Source organism: Lithobates pipiens, unplaced genomic scaffold (assembly GCF_037356315.1).
Source record: "Lithobates pipiens isolate NorthernLeopardFrog02 unplaced genomic scaffold, aLitPip1_a1.2 Scaffold_25, whole genome shotgun sequence".
Taxonomy (NCBI): Eukaryota; Metazoa; Chordata; class Amphibia; order Anura; family Ranidae; genus Lithobates; species Lithobates pipiens.
The window spans coordinates 130,043,998-130,065,253 of NW_027507787.1; the positions used below are offsets into that span (position 1 = coordinate 130,043,998).

General features: G+C 42.5%; 1 protein-coding gene across 3 annotated transcripts in view; it reads left to right on the forward strand.

Annotated features, from left to right (window-relative positions):
• Positions 1 to 21,256, forward strand: part of NCOA4 (nuclear receptor coactivator 4) — a 62,298-nt gene that overhangs the window by 29,555 nt on the left and 11,487 nt on the right. Inside the window, exons 1-6 of one of the 3 annotated variants that reach the window (XM_077454871.1) lie at positions 1,976 to 2,130; positions 4,146 to 4,288; positions 12,785 to 12,925; positions 14,449 to 14,537; positions 15,512 to 15,620; positions 19,284 to 19,385. In XM_077454871.1, the coding sequence (XP_077310997.1) occupies positions 2,109 to 2,130; positions 4,146 to 4,288; positions 12,785 to 12,925; positions 14,449 to 14,537; positions 15,512 to 15,620; positions 19,284 to 19,385 (606 nt within the window). In that variant the 5' untranslated portion in view covers positions 1,976 to 2,108. Of the gene's footprint in view, positions 1 to 1,975; positions 2,131 to 3,385; positions 3,512 to 4,145; positions 4,289 to 12,784; positions 12,926 to 14,448; positions 14,538 to 15,511; positions 15,621 to 19,283; positions 19,386 to 21,256 lie in introns of those variants that run through there. The other 2 variants (XM_077454873.1, XM_077454872.1) reach the window with 2 other exon arrangements.

Consider the following 21,256-nt stretch of genomic DNA (forward strand, 5'->3'; position numbering starts at 1 on the left):
CTTTTTTTTTTTTTTTTTTTTTTTTTTTATTGATCATTGTTTACTTGCATACAGCATTACAGAATAAATGGCTTCTATTGGAAACTCCAGCTAGAATCTAAAATACCTGGTGGCTTGTGCTTCATCCTAACATGCAGTCTGTCAACCAGGTCCACTCTTACACCAGGTGAGAGGTCATCTGCCTGTATGTCATTTTTGTTTGGCCAATAAAAGTCATCATAAGTAGGAGTGGCTCCTCCCACCAAGTGTCAGGAGTGTGGACCCGATAGGGAATGGCAACATTGTAAAACACTTGCTCCGCCTCCTATCAAGTTCACTCTGACAGCCTGTGGGAGGAGCTGGTTGGGCTGCTGTGATTGTGCAAACGCACCTGCATGGACCCCCTTCAATATAAACCTAGCTTTATACAGTCCATCAGGAATCTGATGTTCATACATAACCGCTGTGTGCAACTAAAGCCTCTAGTACACACTATTCGTTTTTTGTTTTGTTTTTTCAATACCAATCCGCAGACCTTTTATGGTCACACCCCTTTCACAGTAGTCTGTGTTCTGCCGAGAACTCCAACTTGCTAAATTCTCCAACCACCTCACTTCCGATTTAGAGATTTCAGCAATAATTGGAGACTTATACAAAATTGAACCCCCAGGAATGTATACAGTCCGGTACTGGATGATTTCGCTGTTTTCACAGAACGCCGCCTGCTACTAACCAAAAACATGTCAAAACAAAACAACTTTTTTTAAAAAATTTTTTATTTTTTTCTCCGTACCTGCTGTTCTGTCAAAGTGGCAAAATCATCCAGTACTGGACTGTAGATGCTCCCGGGGTTCTGCCGAAAACTCCAACTTGTGTAAATCTCCCATTAGGCTGGATTCACACCTATGCATGTTTAGTGCTTTTTGCAGATTTGCACTACAGTCCATTTACCATGGTTTCTGAAATGTTTAACTGGAAGTGAGGTGGTTGGAGTTCTGGGCAGAACACTGGCGCTTCTGTCTGACTACCACACACAATACACACAGGCCAAATGTCGGCAGGTTTCTATTGAACGATACGGCCCTTAAAAGAGGTTTTTTTTTTTTGTGTGTGTGTGTGTGTGTGTGTTTTTAACCCATCATACTTACCTAGAAGGATGCAGCATCTGTCCCTTGGCGTGTCTGCACTGAGGACCGAGCGATTGAACACTGCCGATGACTCGAGAGCTGCTGCCTGTCAGTCAGCAGCTCTCCTCTGTGCTCCTCCACATTCATTGGAGCACTGAGCTGTGCAGGGGCAGGAAGGGCTGTCTCAGCGGCTTGCCGAGACAGGCCTCCATCCAGGCACCTGGTGGATCCAGACTTTATTGTCTGGACTGGTTCCAGTGATGTCAGCAGAGAGCGGACTTCAGACCACTTTGCTGAAAATGTGTTTGCTTTCATGTTTGCGTAGATTTTCAGTGTAGTTTTTGGAATACTTTATTTCACTTCAATTTGCGATCTTTTATTAAGTTGTGTTTTTTAAGCGTTTGCATGTGATTTGTGTGCTTTTTTGGTGCAGAAAAATTTAGCATGCTGTACTTATTTTAATTTTTTTTTAGCTTACATGAAAGCAGTGCAGTGTTATACACCAGGATGATTGGAATCCATTGTGTCTGGGTACAATACTGCTTGTATAAACACACCTGGATGCATATGGTTTAGCTCAAAGATTTGATATTCCCTTGAAGCCAGGGATTCAGCCAGCCCAGGCCGCTTAGCGTTTTCGGGAGGAAAGGTAGCAGCAGCCTCCCCGCTTCCTTTCCTTTGTCCACTGAACCCCCCCGTGATGATGTCACTATACGTAGTATAACTCATCACTGAATGGAATCCTATGGCGTCTGTGGACGTTTATGAAAAGACGGCAGGAATACATTCAGCACTGTGTTAGCTGTCCTCTGCAGAGAGGTGGCGCTCTCCCCTTCCGCCTCTCTCAGCGCTCTGCTCTGAGCTGTGTACGTGATCCGCCGCTCCCTGCTAGTGGCGTCAAGCGAGCACTGAGGCCCGCCCACATTCCCGTGACGTCAGCCGGTGATTCTTATACTGGAGCGGCCTCGGTTCTCGTTCTTCCGCCGGTGCCGGTACCGAGACATGCATCTGTCACAGGAGCAAGGTATGGCCTGTTCATTGCTAGTAATGTATTTGTATGTGATCACAGATTGGTGTGTGCGGTACAATGACAGGAGGATTGCTTGTGCAGATCTGTGGTATTGTTCTATGTGAGAGGTCACCCGAAGTGTCATTCTATTCCCCGGGGTCATACTGGACACCATAGAGGAGATCCGTGTCCTGGGGGGTGACGGGCCCGGATCTCCTCTGCACAGATCTGACAGCTCGTGATATTCGGCTCCCCCTCCCCCCATTTCTAGATGTCTCCGGAATCGTTCGAGTTCCGCTCAGTGTGTACCTGGGCCGTGCATGTTTTCTGTGTTTTTGCAGCACGTTTTCCACTTGTTGTCAGTCACATTTTTGATGATTTTTGTAGGAGGAGGCTGCACAAACGCACCAAAAATCGCATGAAAAGCACACAGATCGTCCGTTTTTCGCTTAATAGTCGCAAGTAGAACTTTTGATTAGGTTACTAAAAAAAATCGTAAGATTTGTATTGTATTTTCGGATGACAACTGTACTGACTAAACGAAAATCCTACAATCTGGTATCGTACAAGGAAAATTTTCGCGCTTGTCCCATCTAATATCTGATGAATTGTCGTGATTGGCTATCGAAAGCTCTGTACTAATCCGATCATTGTGCAAAAGCGTTATTTTTGTCAGATTTTCGGATCGTGTGTATGGGCCATAAGTTCACACCTGTGCGTGTGCTTTTCATGCATTTTTTCAGTCGCATGTTTGATGCAGCTTCATTAATTTTTTCTTTTTTTTTTGAGGAGACTGGTTGTTAATCACAAAACCTTCCTGCATGGAATAAATAAGTCTCTGCACCTCTTGCTGGAAGCTGTATACATTTGTATGACATTATATGCCATTATATGCCATCACAGCATCATGACATTATATGCCATCACAGCTGCCAGCACAGCAGCAAACAAGTAGCTTTTCTGTAACTTGGAAAACAGACTAAAAACTGCTGACATTTGGTACTGTCCACTTTTAGGTAACTTTGGTTTGTGAAAAAAAAAATTCTAACTTCATGTATAATGCTTGTCTTTGTGGCTTCTGTCTTGGAACTGTCAATAATGGTCATACTTTAATAGAAATGTACCTTGGTTTATATTTAGAGCCGAAGGACAAGTTCAGGTTCACCAAAACAAAACAGATTCTTCTGGCCTGGGCCATTTACTACCCCCCAACCCCCCCCCCCCCGGTGCTTACCTCCCCAACAGTAGCCACCTCCTCCAGTGTTCTGCATAGGCACTCCCCATAGGTCTAAATGTGTCCGCACCGGTACTGTTGGGGGTTATGTGCAGTGGTATGGGCAGTGCTGGACAAGATTTTGGGGTGAAGGCTGTAAAACACCACCTCCGTGTAGAAGAGGTAAGTATGCACCTAGGTGAGGGGAGTTTAGGCTTCTCTAAGTTTGGGGGCTAGGGTGGGCAGCCTGGAGGGTTTTGAATAAACTTGCACTTGTCTTTTTAAGTTCATTAACTTCTCCTTCATGAGAGGTTCTGTGTAAACAGCCTGGAATGTGTTCCTTGTTTAGGCCCCAGTCTGCACAGCTGGCTACCGCAGACTGCCTACAGATCATGTAGCTATGAGCGGTTTGTGATAGTAACCATATTATGAACAAATGTCAGTTGCACGTTCTTTTACTAGCGCAGGTTCATAGCTTTTTAAACTTGCTTTTTAGAACCAACTTGGTTATTTATATTTCTTGATGGAGTGTTAACATTTTGCTATATTTCTTGCTGTTGTAGTTCACTTACAGCTTGCTAATTATAGCTTTTTTTTTCTGGGTGTCTCCAAAAGCTGTTTTTGCATGATACAGTGTTGTACGGCATCTGGGATGTTTTCTAGGAGATATACACTTCCATTTTTATCTCTTAGTTACAGTTCTTAGAAACTGCTGCGTGAGTGACATGTCATTTTGCTGACAGTGGAATGCTTGTGAAAAGTCAGAGGACGTGTATTCATTTTATTTTCTCTCCTCCCTTTTTTTTTTTTCTAAAAGTGCCAAAAAAAATGGATTTGAACCAAGATCATTCCAGTGGCCAAGATCCACTTTCTAAATGTCTTCAAGCTAGAAAGGAATTAGAAACTGCAATTCAAGCACTACTTAAAACAGAACAACAAGTAAAGGAAAATGGCAAAGAGGTATTTTTTTCAATTTTGGGCATCTGCCAAGACTAATCCTATTCCATCATATTTGTGATAAATGGAAAATCAAGCTAATCTGAAAGGGTCTTAACAAAACAAATGTTTTTGTTCTTTTAGTAACTGGTTCTACACTAATCTAATTTGATCCATTTCTAAGGTGTATTTTTTTTTTTCCTGTTTGATGCTAGCATTATTTCTGCTATTACATAATTTTGATCACATGATGGAATGTAAATGAACGCTGTGCTCATTTTATGATAAGGGTTACAATGTCTCACTGTGTGGCAGGTTATAAAATGCAGTCTTCATTAATTAAAATCAATTTCGTGTGACTGCATTAGATATTCTTAGGGACTACATGTTTTTTGAGCCTGGTAATACTACACCAGGGGTAGGCAATCTGAGGCTCTCCAGGTGTTGTGTAACTACATTTCCCATGAGGTATTGCAAGGCTGGCAGTTACAATTACTCCCAGAGGCATTATGGGACTTGTAGTAATGCAAGAGCTGGAGGGCCCCAGTTTGCCTACCCCTGTACTACACTCACATATGCATATTCTTTAAAGGGCTCATACATGTGGGTAGAAAAAATTCCACTGCTTGGGACGTTTTTTTTTTTTTTCTTTATTCAAATAATATTTAGGACACAGCAAATGACATCCCAGCGAAAGAACCAGCTATGAGTAAGCACTAGCCTTAGTGCAATACGCGTCAGGTGTTAGCATCTTTTGCTGTGTCCTAAATATTATTTGAATAAAGCATCATTTTAGCATTGGAGTGCGGCCGTTGTCACACACATTATCTGCATGCTGTGGCTCGCACCCGGATCCCTTCACCTGGAGCAATTATTTCTGAGTTCCCAGGACCTGCCTTTGAGCGGTGGTGTATATCTCATACATGCATGCAGCGTTCGGAGGCATAGAAAAAAAAGCCCTAAAGCTGCATTTGGAGAGGCGCATGTGAGCATAATTAATTTACAACATATGTGGGTACATTTATTCTAGTGACCAGAATAAAGGAATATTTTAGCCAATAGAATGAGTTTATATTCATATGCAAAAGAAATGCATACCAATACGTGAGTTAAAGCGGTTGGTACCTCAAAAGTTCATATTCCTGATATGTGCCTACTGTACTATGTACTTGTGTGAGAAAGTATCCTGTTCTCTTTTTTGTATTCATTTATGTGAAATCCCTGGTGTTCTTGCCAGTCCCTCGGCTTTCCTATTAAAAACTGACCACATTAGGTGGGAGAGGACAGCTTGGTGGGTTCTCTAGCTATGCTGGGAACTCGGTTTGCTCTCCTCCAATGATCGGACTTGTCCTGAAACACCCCCTGCTGCACAGCCATTTACTGGGAAGCTCAGTGTTCTGCAGTTTCTCCTCCCCCAGCTCTTATGCAGCTGAGAACAGAGGGAATGTGATCATTTATTTAAAAAAGAGGGGGGGGGGGTTTATATCTATACAAAATGTTTTGCCTTTGATTTCTATTTTAAACTGAGTTGTTTCATAAGATGATCGTATACAATCACTTAAAGAGACATTTTGTTTTTTTTTCTGCCAACTCATGAGGCCTAAAAGTGCTAATAGGGCAGAGAAACTACTGGGACCCGCTGCTCTTGTCTTCATAATGCCTGATCAGCAGCTTGTATTTTACTAGCATAGAAATTGCACGACACAAATGCCCAGCCGCATAACTCACAGCCCAACTGGGGTGGGGGGGAAGGAGAGTCAGTCTTGGGGATTGCTGCTTTTCAGAACTCATGTACCAATGAGTAAGAACACAATAGAAGGAAAGTGCTGACAGTCATAACACTGATCTCCAAATGAATAAAGCATGTCTGTTTGTTGTTAAAAAAAAGTCCTACACTTAACCAGGAACATCCCATAATTGGCCCAAGTACAATACCTGGAGGAGGAGACCTTATGAGTGACAGGATGACTCCAAGAAACCGCCGAGAGACTGGCTGGGCTAGTATGGTAAAGTGCACTGTGGGACTCCAATGGGGTTTGTGATCCGGCTGGATGATTCCAAAGAACTATGATGGAGGTCCTGCAACCAGTGAGGGAGCCAACCAGGGACACCAGGATGGGTGGAAGCAGCCAAGGGCACCTGACAGTGATGGCCGCTTCACAGACGAAGTTGCACCCGTTGCCCAGAAATTATGTCAAAAGCTTATGGAGGCGAAGGATGGTATGCCACGAGCTATGGGCAGCACTTGTGATGGATGAATGGTCCAGGGTGCACTAAAACAAACAAAAGCCAGAAGCCAAGACTACTTGTTTCGAGACGTGGCCCCTTCTTCAGGTCTAAGGGGCTTATGGGAAACTGTGGCAGGAAGAACAGTGCATAGGTCCTCTGTGTGTTCTAAAATGACAATGACAAAGCCTTCCATCTGCAGGTATTGAACTTTCATCTAATGCTAGGCACGGGGCAGATCCGCTCAGCGGAATCCACTAGCTCAGTGGGAGATCGCTCCGTTGATCTCTGCTGAGCTGGCAGATGATGGGTCCGTCTCTGCATACTGAGCAGGGAGGGACCCGTCAGAGCCCCACTGATTTCTATGGGGAGATCGGACAAAACGGACAGCATGTCCATTTTCATCAGATCCTAGCCAATCTGGCAGACCGATGGTGATCGCCATACATCTGTCTTGATCGGATGGCAGGCGGGTAACAGCAGACACATCTTCGCTGACCTCCACCTGCCCATAGGAGTCAAGGGGTGGCCTGCTCGAATCTGCCTGAAATCGGACAGGTGGATCCCAGCGGGCTTGGGCTTCATGTACACAGGACGTTTTTACAACCTTTCCTGAACAATTTAACTTGACAGATAGTAACCCGCATTTAAAATGTCAATTTTTCTGCATTTACATGCCTCATTTAGCCACATTTTGCCTCGTTTGCGTTTTAGAAGCGTTTTTAAAAAAATGAGCGAAAATGAAAAACGGCTGTAAACAAACATGGCTACCGAGTTTAGCTATACTAGCCACGTTTTAGAGGCATTTCAATCTCCAAACGCTTCTAAACTCAGCGTCTGAACCCACTTTTTTGGCGTTACTGCTGAGCAGTGTTGCCAACCTACTAGATTGAAATTTACTGACACGACACACAAAATTTACTGGCATGGCCACATTTTTACTGTATTTTCCAAAAGTTACAAAATTATAGTTTTCAGTGAAAATTCATTATTTAGGCTACAACCAGTACAATCTGCAATTAGCAATGTGATTTAAGGTAGCTATTAAGGCAAAAAAAATTGTTTTATCATTTTTAATTTTTCATATAGTAATTAAGTAGCTCAGGGACAGAACTCAAGAGGCCAAAAAATTAGAAATAGATTTTCACAGTGACACTGACAGCAGTGTACAGCAGCATATGATACCTCACTGACATGACCCATTTCCTCTTGAGGCACAGTGACAGTCTCTCTCCACGCCAGGTGGTCCCTTAAGTCCAGTCCAAACGGCACTAACATTCCCGCTCCTGGCTTGCTTTGCTTCTATCCCAAAGACCCACACAAGTGGCTCCGACCGGCTCGCTTACACTATGACCTTGCACAGCATGCTTAGGCACCGCCTCCGCCAGACCCATGCACCGCCCCAAATGCACTGTAGCAGGCACTCAGGTGGACAGTGTCATAGCCGGATTTTTAACTGGCAACCTTTTACTGTTGCTGACATTTACTGGCAGGAGAAAAGTGGCCCTTTTTTTTTACTGGCTACTAGTAAAAATATGGACAGTTGGTAACACTGCTGCCCAGCGCGTACAATGCAATGACAAGCTGTTGGAGGTCGCAGCTCTTTGTGACTGTTCGCACAGCGATTTATCTGCATGCTGCGTGCGGCCATTCATGATTACCACAGGTAATGGCTGGTTGTGCAAACAGTCATTAAATAGCTGTGGCAACTCACAGCTTGTCATTGCATTTTATGGGCTCGGAAGGTACACCTCTCTGCACACCTTTCAATCCCAGCAGCAGGAATCTGCAGGTTCTCTCAGCATGTGTAAATGCTCCTGCGAATGGAGCCTAACTGATTGGCTTCTTGTGGTCTACCAGTTCTTTGGTCTCTATAATGTAAAGTGATCATAACTTTTTAATGCAGAGTTAGTCCACTGTAATGTAACAAAAGAATGGTGTTTAGCCACAGAGATTCAACCAAGTGATAGAATATTCTTCTTTATTGAAGCATTGATATTCGATATTCTACAGCCAGATTATCTCCATTACTGAATGCAGAATTGGTGTCAAGGGTGGCCCACAGTGGCTTTTTTGCTTGCACATGACCCCCCTTATATGCAGGGCATTGAAGTGGCACTAAGACATCCCTCCTGATTCACTGTTATCCACTGATCCCCTTCAAACTTCCTTCCCAGGTTCTTGTATGTGATCTCTGTAGTATATAAACCCCTAAATTTGATGCAAGAGGTGCATTGGCAGGGATGAATGTGCTACTTCAAATGGGGGTGGGGGAAGAAAAAAGCAATTTAAGACCTCATGGGGGCTCTAAAGGGGGGCATAATAGCCTTGGGTTCCTGGGATTAGGTCAGTTTCCCTCCCACTGACCACCATCAGCAGGTCAGTTAATTTTTCCCCTACTGGTCAAAGACGCCATTTTTCTCCTATTTTGAGTTTTATTGTAGAATCTAGTTTATATAACGCCACAATTTACTAAATATAATTATTTATTGATTGATATTGTGAAATCTACATTGTATTGTATATAACTGGCACTAATCGATTCCTACCAACATTTTTTAGTATATTACTCTCAAACGGTTGCATACCCCTGACCTGATGTGAAAAGCAACACTACACTTCATGGTTCCAACTCTTACAGAAGAATTTTTGTTTGTCTGAAAGAGAACGTTCCCCCTCCTATAGTATACAGTCCCTGACAAGTCTTGTCGTTTGTGTACAAATTGACCTGAAGTGCCGCTAAAATATATTTCTAATCAAGATTTTGTTACAAGAAATGGGTCATTTTAATCCCAACAGCTTTTTGTAATAATGTTTCAGTGCAAAACGAAACTGAGAAAAAGTATTCTAATATTCACAGCTTGGTAAAGCCCATTGAGTCAATTTTTGCCAAGACATAAGTGTTGTCGCCTTGTTATATGAGCTTCACCTGTGACTAATAATGGATCAATTAGGTCTCAGGTGTGTATAAAAAGAAAACCAGTACACTAGACCTTCTCAACTGCAACTAGACCTCTGCAAACATGCCTAAGATTCACCCGGAGACTAAAGTGTTGATTATCAAGAGGCTGAAGACCAGATCCACTGCTGATGTGGCAGACACCTTCAATGTGTCTCAGCGTCAAGTTCAGAGGATAAAAAAAAAAAGATTTGAAGAGACTGGAGACGTTTTGGACAAGGCCAGGTCAGGCCAACCTCGCAAGACAACTGCTCGAGAGGACCGTTTGTTGGCTCGAAAATCCAAGGCCAGCCCATTTTCCACTGCAGCAGAGCTCCACGAGACCTGGTCACCTGAAGTCCCTGTGTCAACCAGAACAGTTTGTCAGATTCTGTCTCAAAATGGCCTCCATGGTCGAATCAGTGCCCATAAGCCAGCACTAAACAAAAGACAATTGAAAAACCTTGTGGCATTTGCCAAGGGCAACAGCCTGCTAAAAGGATGGACTCTGGAAAAGTGGCAGAAGGTGGATTTTTCAGATGAATCTTCTGTTGAATTACACCACAGTCGCCGCAAATATTGGAGACCTACTGGAACCCGCATGGAGCTGAGATTTACCCAGAAAACAGTGACGTTTGGTGGAGGCAAAATCATGGTCTGGGGTTACATCCAGTATGGGGGTGTGCGAGGGATCTGCAGGGTGGAAGGCAACATCAATAGTCTAAAATACTAAGAAATCTTAGCTACCTCTTATATTCCCAACCATAAAAAAGGCCAAATTTTGCAGCAGGATGGTGCTCCATCGCATACTTCCATCTCCACATCAAAGTTCCTTAACCACTTGAGCCCTGGACCAATTGTCCGCCTAAGGACCAGAGGTCTTTTTACAATTTCGCACTGCACTGCTTTAACTGGTAATTGCGCGGTCATGCAATGTTGTACCCAAACAAAATTTGTGTCCTTTTCTTCGCACAAATAGAGCTTTCTTTTGATGGTATTTGATTGCCTCTGCGATATTTATTTTTTACGATATAAAAGTAAAAAGACTGAAAATTAAAAAAAAAAAAAAAATTTCTACTTTTTGTTATAAGAAAAATCGAATAAACTAAATTTTAGTCATACATTTAGGCCAAAATATATTCAGCCACGTGTCTTTTAGTAAAAAAAAATCATATTTATTGGTTTGCGCAAAAGTTATAGCGTCTACAAACTAGAGTACATTTTCTGGAATTTACACAGCTTTTAATTTATGACTGCCTATCATTTCTTGAGGTGCTAAATTGGCAGGGCAGTACAAACCCCCCCCCCCCCCCCCCCAAATGACCCCATTTTGGAAAGTAGACACCCCAAGGAAATTGCTATGGGGCATGTTGAGCCCACTGAATTTTTTGTTTTTTGTTTTTTTGTCCCAAGTGATTGCATAATGAAAAAAAAAAAAAGTTTACAAAAAGTTGTCACTAAATGATATATTGCTCACGCATGCCATAGTTATGTGGAATTGCACCCCAAAATATATTCTGCTGCTGCTTCTCCTGAGTACGGGGATACCACATATGTGGGACTTTTTGGGAGTCTAGCCGCGTACGGCACCCCGAAAACCAATCACTGCCTTCAGGATTTCTAAGGGTGCAAATTTTGGGGGATCGGGGGGTGATTTGTGTGCCTATGTGTACCTACATGTCAGTGTAGTGTTGGTGCACTTACTATGTGTTCTCCTCTCAGTCTGGTCAAAAAGACCGCCCGGAGGAGAACGACATCACTTCCTCCCTGCCTGTGTTTACACTACACAGGTGGGGGAAGCTTCTCACTTGCCAGGAGCGATCGAGAGGGGATGGTCAGAAACCAACGGCCATCCCCTCATCCCAGTTCGCTCCTGAAGCAAAACGGATCGCCGCAGCCAGCAGGAGGGGGGTCCGATTGGACCCCCGACCCGCTGGAGGGCAAGCACGTACATGTACGTGCTTGTGCCTGTCGGTGCCTTTTTTTTTCCGACGTACATTTACATGCGGCGGTCCTTAAGTGGTTAAGGCAAAGAAGATCAAGATGCTCCAGGATTGGCCAGCCCAGCCACCAGACATTAACATCATTGAGCATATGTGGTGTAGGATGAAAGATGAAGAATGGAAGATGAAACCAAAGAATATTGATGAACTCTGGGAGGCATGCAAGACTGTTTTCTTTGCTATTCCTGATGACTTCATCAATAAATTGTATGAATCCTTGCCAAACTGCATGGATGCTGTCCTTCAAGCTCATGGAAGTCATACAAGATATTAAATTTGGATCTCGCAGCACCACTACTAAATTTGCTGACATATATTTGGATTTTCAGTAAAGTTGTTCAATTTCTGTATAGGCGACAAAACTTTTGTCTTGCCAAAATTTGACCTGTCTTTCTTGATTAAATGATAAATCTTTTTTCAGTAAAACTAATTTATTTCAGTGCATTAAACATAATTTGGGAGGGCTTTAGCTTTACATATGAGCTATTTCTAATGCCAATTGATTGATTAATTAAAAGTCAGGTTAAAAACAGGAGTTTCTACAAAATAGAGAAGCGACAAGACTTTGATCTTGTGTGTGAAAAAAAAAAAAAGGCTCGAAGGTTTCCGGTTTGCACTGCCATATTACTGGTTTCCAAATCGCTGGTACTTGGTAAGTACATTAACTCTCTCCTTGTATGCATATAAAAATTATAAACGCCCCCCCCCCCCCCCCTTTTTTTTTTTTTTTTTTTTTTTTTTTTTATAAGTGATCACATACATTCTGTTCTCAGCTACATAAGGAGCTCAGAGCTGGAAGAAGAGAAATGGCACACTGATCTTCTCAGTGAATGGTTGTACAGAGAGGGGCATGTCAGCATAAGCCACCTCATTGAATTAGCTCTCATCACAGCTAGAGAACTGACCAAGCTGTGCTTTAATGCATAGTGTGATCAGTTTTTAATAGGAAAGCAGAGGAACTGACTTCACACAAAGGAACCAATACAAAGAAAAGGGGATACTTTTTCAAACAAGTACATGGTGCAACCGGTATCAGGAGTTGATGGGCTTGGGCGGATCTTACCCTCTAGGAAGCCGTCACTGCACACCTCCAATCATAAGCAGTGAGGCCTTTCCTGACTGGCAGCTGCACATACACATGCTACCTATGATTGACAGTGTGCAGTGCCGGTTCCTGGTGGGTTCGAGCTCATTCTTAATCGGGAGTGTTGGTTTTACATACTCTTTTTAAGGAAATCTAGTATTTCCCAGTTTTCTCACTTACAAATGAATGTGCTATTGTGTTTTAGATGCTGTAACTATCAATTTCTTTCACAATGGCCCTATGTTTATAATTACCATTGTTACTTGCAGGTTAAAGCTCAGATTCAGTCTTGTATTAGTCGTAACCTGGAGTGTCTGCGTAGCCGTGAAATCTGGCTCTTGGAGCAGGCTGACTTAGTTCAGCAGCTGAAGGAAGAAGCCTTGCAACAGCAAGCTCAACAGCTGTATTGGGTAAGTGTACCATAGGTTCCTCTGGACACTTTTTTCTTCACTGATGTCTGCGTGATGATTTGTGTAATGATAGAATTGACATTTTTATTTTTTTTTATCATTTTTTAAAATAAACAAGCAGCTGAGAGCTGTGTTTTGTAGGAGTTTAGTAATTATGACTTTGGTAATACTTGTAATTTCTTAACAAGCATTAGTCCGATGTGTTACAGGGATGATCTATTGTGTTAGTTTTCAGTGCAGAGTTTCAGTGTGAATCTTATAGCACCCTTGAAGTGGTAAAGTCTGCAAAATACTGACAACCTTTCCAGTGATGCAACCATTGAATCTTTTGCCAATCGCTGATATCCTTTTCCTGCGCCTCTGCCCTGTTTTGGCTTAATTTGGCTGCCAAGGATGACGTGACGTTGTACATGTACACCAGTCGCTGATCCGGCACCATGCGAGAGTATATGTTAAGCTGCACATGTGGAGCTCAGTGTACATTCAATCGAACGTGGCTAACGGGCAGGTCAGTTTGTTTTATTGTAGAAGACATAGCATGTTTCTGCTGTGACAAAGCTGCCTGTTCACAATTTATTTTCTTTCTTTTTTCTGAATGTTTAGTTCCACTTTAACTCTGCATAGAGAAACGGTAGCTGAGTACCATGTAAAAATCCTCTCCTGACCTGCACCTTTTAACACCCAATCCCTGAAATGGGTCTTTAAAACTTGGCAATAAATGTAACAATAAAACTGGAACGCATTGACTCAAATTCCTTGACTCTTACCTAATGTAACCCTTTACAGTGTTACTAATCCCACAACAGTAAAATTGGTCTGTATATCCTGTAAAAAAAAATTGTTATATTCACTGTGGAACCTAAGGGGTTAATACTGTGCATTGTGTAAAGGCTGTTTGATCCTGTCTTCTCTGATCGTCCGTCCCCTTTTTACTGTCCCCAATCCATCTCCTGATAGCACAGAGCTCAATTTGGTGTGTATTGGGAGGGGACATGTGATAGGCACAGGGCCAATCAGCACTGTCCAGACAGAGGGTCAGGGGTCATGCAGCCTCATAAGACAGACAACGTAGAATGAAAACTCCTCTTACAAGCTTTAACCAGACACTCATAGAAGTCACAAGACTGCTATATACTGCTGATGAGAAAAGGTATTTAGCAGTTTATATTTGCATAAATAATTGCATTTCCATGTTCTGCGTACTGTGGGAGACCAGATATAGTGAATTCAGAGTCCTTGGTTTAGTAACACGTTAACCAATTCTTAATGCTTAACTTCTTCTGTAGATTTTGCACTGGGAGCAGTTGTGCTTCATCCTACAACTTGTGCTGACAATTCTATGCTAAATGTAGGGATGAACAGGAGAATAAAAAGCATTAAAGAATAAGGCTTTGCAGTCCTACACAATATCTGTGGCTGGTATTGATTTGTTAAACTTGAGCTAGAACAGGCAGATCTCTTAGCAGCCTTTATCATCGGTGAGATTTTTTTATTCTCTGTCTAATGCATTATTTTTATTTTAGTTGTTGGGACAGTTCAATTGCCTGATTCACCAGCTGGAGACCCCCCACAGTAATGACCTTGCCAATCAGATCACAGTTTGTTTAGAAAGGTAAGTGGCGTAGCATAAATAGCTAAATCATAAAAGTACAGGTTTCCTTTTATACCCATTTTGATTAAAGTTGATTTTCTAATCCTACAGAAAATGTGTAAGCTTTATCAATGGCTTTCACAACCTATTATGTTCAATCATCCTTCTAAAGTGTTAAAGCCATGTGGGAACTGTTCTTTCTCTATGAATTTTCCATAGTAAACTGTAGAAAGAGAGAAAGTTACTTGAACATTTCCTGAAAGAAATGATGGGTACTTAAAAATGTACAAATATTTTTAAACAATGTAATTGAATAGTAATACAAAGCTTGTTTCGCTGTCTTACTTCACAGGAATTCAGTTTGTAGTATAGGTGCTTTTTCCTTTTAATAACACAAATACCTGCATATATAAATTTGTATTCTTTATGGGTTTAATTTTTACAAATTTTCATACTGCTGGGGTTAAAGTATTTGCTAAAAGTGTATTTTTAGCTTCCATATCATTCTGGTTAAATTATTTCCACCACTATTAACTTGGTGTTAGCGAAGTTTCTTCCAAGGCAGAAGTTTGAACCCTAGATATTAGCATTAACACTGAAGTCTGCATCTGCACCAAGATGGGTAAGGAAGCTCACAAAGTATGTTGGTAAGGTGTCTACTAGATCTTCTCCCAGCCTGTACAGCGGACAAAAATGTACATGTTTTCACTAGCTGCCCTCATCTGCACAACTCTCCACTCATATTTTATGCATTTAATTCCTATTTTCAAACAACTGGTTAACCAGGCTTGCTAGGCAATGCCTGAAGTAGCAGACAGAATGGAAGTAAACATGGGTATGTGAGCAATATTGGCAACAGGGAAGAGAACTGTGTTAATGTGCTTTGCCCTGCAACCCAACCCATCCTAAGCTGCTTGTCCCCTCTACACCCCTTTTCACAGTTTGCTGGTTGATATGAAAATCCTATTTTGTGATAATTTTGTATTCTCTTTCAGGTTGGGCAGTCTTGCTCTGAGCCCTGAAGAAACACCCGCTCTGAGTTTTGAAGCTGATGTCCCATCTCTTCGAAAAGCTATTACTGCATTTGGATCAATTAAAACTGTGGTGAGAGCATCGCGTTAATATATGCAGTGCTTGCCTAACCTCCTTTTCTATTCTTGGGTTTGTTTTGCACATCCATATTTATGGAAATTTTACACAACCACAGGAGCATGAATTGATGTTTTGCATGTAATGAATATATAGTGCACATGCTGTAAAAAACAGGCTGAGAGCAGAACACACAGCCATGAAGCTGGTATCTCTTGTGATCACCCAACATGGACTTATTGCAACGCTGCACTGACAATAAAAAATGTCTCCCTACACCTTACTGTTAAATCCTCAGCAATTTCAGCATAACACATTGAGCACAATAAAATACATTCCCCAGTAAACTACAGTGCATCTGGAAAGTATTCACAGCGCTTCACTTTTCTTTTCCCCCACATTTTGTTACAGCCTTATTCCAAAATGGATTAAATTTGTTATTTTCCTCAAAATTCTACAAACAATATCCCATAATGACAACGTGAAAGACGTTTTGTTTGAAATCTTCACTAATTTAGTAACTACAAACCAAGCCATGGATTTCAAGGAATTGTCTGTAGACCTCCGAGACGAGATTGCATCGAGGCACAGATCTGGGGAAGGATACAGAAAAATTTCGGCAGCATTGAAGGTCCCAATGAGCACAATGGCCTCCACCTGTAAATGAAGTTTGAAACCACAGGACTCTTCCTACAGTGGTTCACTCAGCCAAATTGAGCGATTGGGGGAGAAGGGCCTTAGGGAGGTGACAAAAAACCAAATGGTCACTCTGACGGAGCTCCAGCATTTCTGTGTGGAGAGAGGAGAACCTTCTAGAAGAACAACCATCTCTGCAGCACTCCACAAATCAGGCTTGTATGGTAGAGTGGCCAGACGGAAGACACTCCTCAGTAAATGTCATATGACAGCCCATCTGGAGTTTGCCAAAAGGCACATGAAGTACTCTCCGACCATGAGGAACAAAATTCTCTGGTCTGATAAAACAAAGATTGAACTCTCTGCCCTGAATGGAAAGCATCATGTCTGGAGGCAAACAGGCACCGCTCATCACCTGGCCAATACCATGGGGATGTTTTTCAGCGGCAGGAACTGGGAGGCTAGAGAAAGATGAATGAAGCAAATTTCAGAGACGTCCTTGATGAAAACCTGCTCCAGAGTGCTCTGGACCTCAGACTGTGGCAAAGGTTCATCTCCCAACAGGACAACGAGCCTAAGCAGACAGCCAATATAACAAAGGAGTAGCTATGGAACAACTCTGTGAATGGCCCAGACTTGAACCCAATTGAACATATTGTAGAGGTCCGAAAATGGCTGTGCACAGACGCTCCCCATCCAACCTGATGGAGAGGTCCTGTAGAGAAGAATTGGAGAAACTGCCCAAAAAATAGGTGTGCCAAGCTTGTAGCATCATACTCAAAAAGACTTGAGGTTGTAAATGGTGCCAAAGGTGCTTGAATAAAGTATTGAGCAAAGGCTGTAAATACTTTTATGTACAAGTGATTTCATTTTTTTTAGTTTTTTAATTTGAAAACATTTTAAACGAACGTCTTTCATGTTGTCATTATGGAGTATTTTTAGCATTTTGAGGGAAAATAATTGAATCTTATTTGGAATAAGGCTGTAACAACAGTGGGAGAAAAAAATTAAGCACTGTGAATACTTTCCGGATGCACTGTAGTTGTTAAAATTGTTACCCTGACATTTGCAGGCAGTTTACAATTTTCAATGCCTCTGGCTCCTGTTCTCTTAGTGCTGCTTCCCCGAGCTTCCAGTCTTCACAAGAAAGGGGTGAACAGTGTAGTGTTGTAGAAAGAAGGGAGGAAGAGCAGGGGAGTGCCTTGGCATCCCAGGTTACGTGGCTGGGTGTTTCATTCCTAAGTTTTTATTTTTTAGTTTTCTTATTTTGTCCTTCAGCATAGCTTAGGACACCATTGCACAATCGGATGGTTTACAAAGTCAAAGTAAATACGTTGACAATAACAAAGAGCTCACAGACTTACAAATATTCCTCTGAATGCTGATCCTTATGGGAATGTTGATACAATAATCAAATGCATGGACAAACTAACTTCAAGGCACATAGTTACCTCAAGCTACAGAGCTCAGATGGTGTACCAGAGCCTCAATACATGATGCAATGCTGAAGTGCTTATTTTATTTTCCAAAAGCAGTTTTTAAGCACTCCAGTATGAGTGGATTGAGGAGGGAAGATAGGTGTGTGTGTGTGTGTGTGAACAGTAGGAGGAGATGAGTAGGAAAGGAAAGTGTGGGGGGGGGTAGGAGGAAACCATAGCTGTGTTTTTTAATGGCTCTAAACAGCACAGAGATGCACAACTCTAGTCCCTGCATGCGTGGGTGGATCCATAGGCTGTTGCAAGAGGCAGCCCACCCTAAAACTGGAAAAGTAGGGCAGTGGTCATCGCACCAGCTTAAACTGGACTATAGGCCAGCATTAAAAGTTTAAAGGCTGCAAAGCCAGTAAATGATTAAATCAGCTACTTAAAACTGAGGATTGATTATCACTTTAAGGCTACTTTCACACTGCTCTATTGCAAAAACACAGTAAAAATGCATATGCATTTTTACTGTTTCCAGTTCATTTTTCGCATGCGACTTAAAAACCACATCAAAAATGCAACCGTGGGTGCAGTTTTCATGCGTATTTGCTGTGTTTTTGATGCGGATTCCATTCATTTCAGTAAGGTGCATTTTTTTATGCTGCGCCAAACATGCAGCAAGCCGGACTTTTAAAAATGCAACAGACCAGCGTGAAGAGTCCAATAGGATTTAATGGTCATTTGTTTTCCTTCTGCTTTTTTAGCACAAGAACAGAAGAAAAACTGATCAGTGTGCAGGCAGCCTTAGGCTCCTTTCACACATGCGGACCGTTCAGATCCGCCTGTCAGTTTTTTTCAGCAGATATGAACGGTCACTCCCTACAGCTCTATGGAGCGTCGGATGTCAGCGGCGACATGTCCGCTGACATCCGATCCTCTCCGCAAAATCCGCATGGATGCAAACCCTATTTTCCATCCGTCTGGCGGATCGGATGAAAATGGACAGTCAGTCCTTAATCATCTGATCTCCCCATAGGTGGAGTGCGGATATCTGACAGGTCTGTCCCGACAGAGTGCAGAGATGGACTTGTCATCCACCGGCTCAGCGGGGATCAAGCAGAGGAGTAAAAACTGACAGGCCCATGTGAAATTGGCCTAAGGGGCAGTGATGGACAGACCATTACTCAGCGCTGAATCTCTTTAGCCATACTAAAAAGCTATATTATTTAAGCTGGCCATAGATGGATCGATTTTCGAACAATGCACAAAAATGTGTTCATTTGAGAAAAAAAAAGTCACGCTGCTCCCTCAAATTTTAGCATGTAGTTTTCATTTGGTTTCCATTTGTTAAAAAACATTCATTCCAAAATGTTAAAAGTAAACAATCTTTTGAGCGACATTTGAATGTTCTGATAATTTTTTTATACAAATCTTCCTAGGACTTTTTTTCCTATGAATTTTTGTTCAGAATTCTATTCATCTATGGCCAGCTTAAATATAAGAAACCAAGAAAACAAATCTGTCTATAGATCTCTTGACTCCATTCAGTCAGAAATGTGTATATATGCTAATAAATGTTTAAATTTTTCTCATGGTTTTTATTTTCTTTCTGTATTTCAAGAACTGTGAAGTAAGTCCAATAATTGCCAGCCCTGCACCATGCAGTTTTGTTACCCAGAATCCCTGGCTTCTCAACAATTGTTACGTTCCTCCAGTCGATCAGGTACATCAACTCTAATGCTTGATATCATGTCTAAACAGCTGTACTTACATAGTTGGTTAGTAAGGTTGAATAAAGACACCAGTCCATCCAGTTCAACCTGAGTGAGTGTCTACAATTGTCCTTGTACATTACACACTCGCATCGGTCCCTACCCTCAAGGAGCCCATGATCCAAGGTCCCCATTCATATACTAAGGTTAATTTTGGACATAAGCCAATTAACCACTTGAGACCCGCGCTATAGCCGAATGATGGCTACAGCGCGGATCTCCTTTTCCGGGACTACGTCTATTGACGTAGTCCCGCGCACGAGCGGCCTGCGCGCCCTGTGATCGGCGAGTCTATGAGACTCGCCTGATCACCGATCCGTGCAAGGGGTTGATCCCGACCCCTTATCACCTGATCAGCTGTCAGCCAATGACAGCTGATCATGTGATATAACGGAGCCGGTAATCGGCTATTATTCCTCCTCGCGCTGTCAGCGCGAGGAGGAAAAAAAAAAGCCGATCACCGGCGGCCGTGATGGGGACATCAGTCCCGATCACGGCCAGCCCTGCCAGTGCCCACCTGCCCCCTGCCAGTGCCACCCAGCAGTGTCCACAGTGCCACCCAGCAGTGCCCACAATCTGCCTCAACAAAGGTGCTGCACCCCAGTGCCACATATCCGTGCCCATCAGTGTCATCTACCAGTGCCCAGCAGTGCCACCTATCAGTGCCCATCAGTCCCATCTATTAGTGGTACCCATCTGTGCCCATCGGTGCCGCCTTATCTGTGCCCATCAGTGCCCACCAGTGCAGCCCATCAGTGCCCACCAGTGCAGCCTATCAGTGCCACCTCATCAGCGCACTTCAATGAAGGAGAAAAATGACCCGTTTGCAAAATTTTATAACAAACTATTAAACATGATTTTTTTTTTTTGCATCTTTCTTTGTTTAGCAAAAAATAAAACTCCGAGCTGTAATTAAATACCACCAAAAGAAAGCTCTATTTGTGGGGAAAAAATGATAAAAATTTCATTTGGGTACAGTGTTGTATGCCCGCGCAATTGTCATTCAAAGTGCATCAGCGCTGAAAGCTGAAAATTGGTCTGGGACTGAGGGGGGTTTAAGTGCCCAGTAAGCAAGTGGTTAACCTACATGCATGTCTTTGGAGTGTGGGAGGAAACCGGAGTACCCGGAGGAAACCCACGCAGGCACAGGGAGAACATGCAAACTCCAGGCAGGTAGTGTCGTGGTTGGGATTTGAACCAGCAACCCTTTTTACTGCTAGGCGAGAGTGATAACTACTACACCACTGTACGGCTATTGAAATAGAATAGTTTGGGTGATGGAGCAGACAGAGCATAATTGCTTTTCCCATTGCAACAATATGTTAAGCTGACCAAAGACTGTTAAAACCGTGCATGGGCAGGCTGATTGATAAACTTGGGTACAATCAGTCTTCATTGGTACAACCAGCATGTCGGATTTTTTTAGGATGTGATTATTGCTGGCGGCTAGCGATAATCGCTGTATTCGCCTGGCATTGTATACTTTTAGTGTAATTTTCTTATGCAAACACATTTTTAAGGCCCCTTCTAGCCAAAGTGATTAAATTTCATTTGACAAAACATTTTTGTTTTAATATGTCCTTGCAGCTAAACTGTTTTGGATTTAGGAATGGGAAACTTTACATGCAATATCAAATTGTTATTAACCACTTGCCGCCCGCCCCCCGTCAAATGAAAGCTGGGCAGTGGGCTTTTGTTCTGGGTGGACTTCATATGACGGCCTCCCAGAACGACCGCTCTCGCCGTGTTGCTAGGACATAGTGCAACCCCGAAACTGACAGAAACAAAGAAACTTTATTTTTTATTTTTTTTAAACATTTTT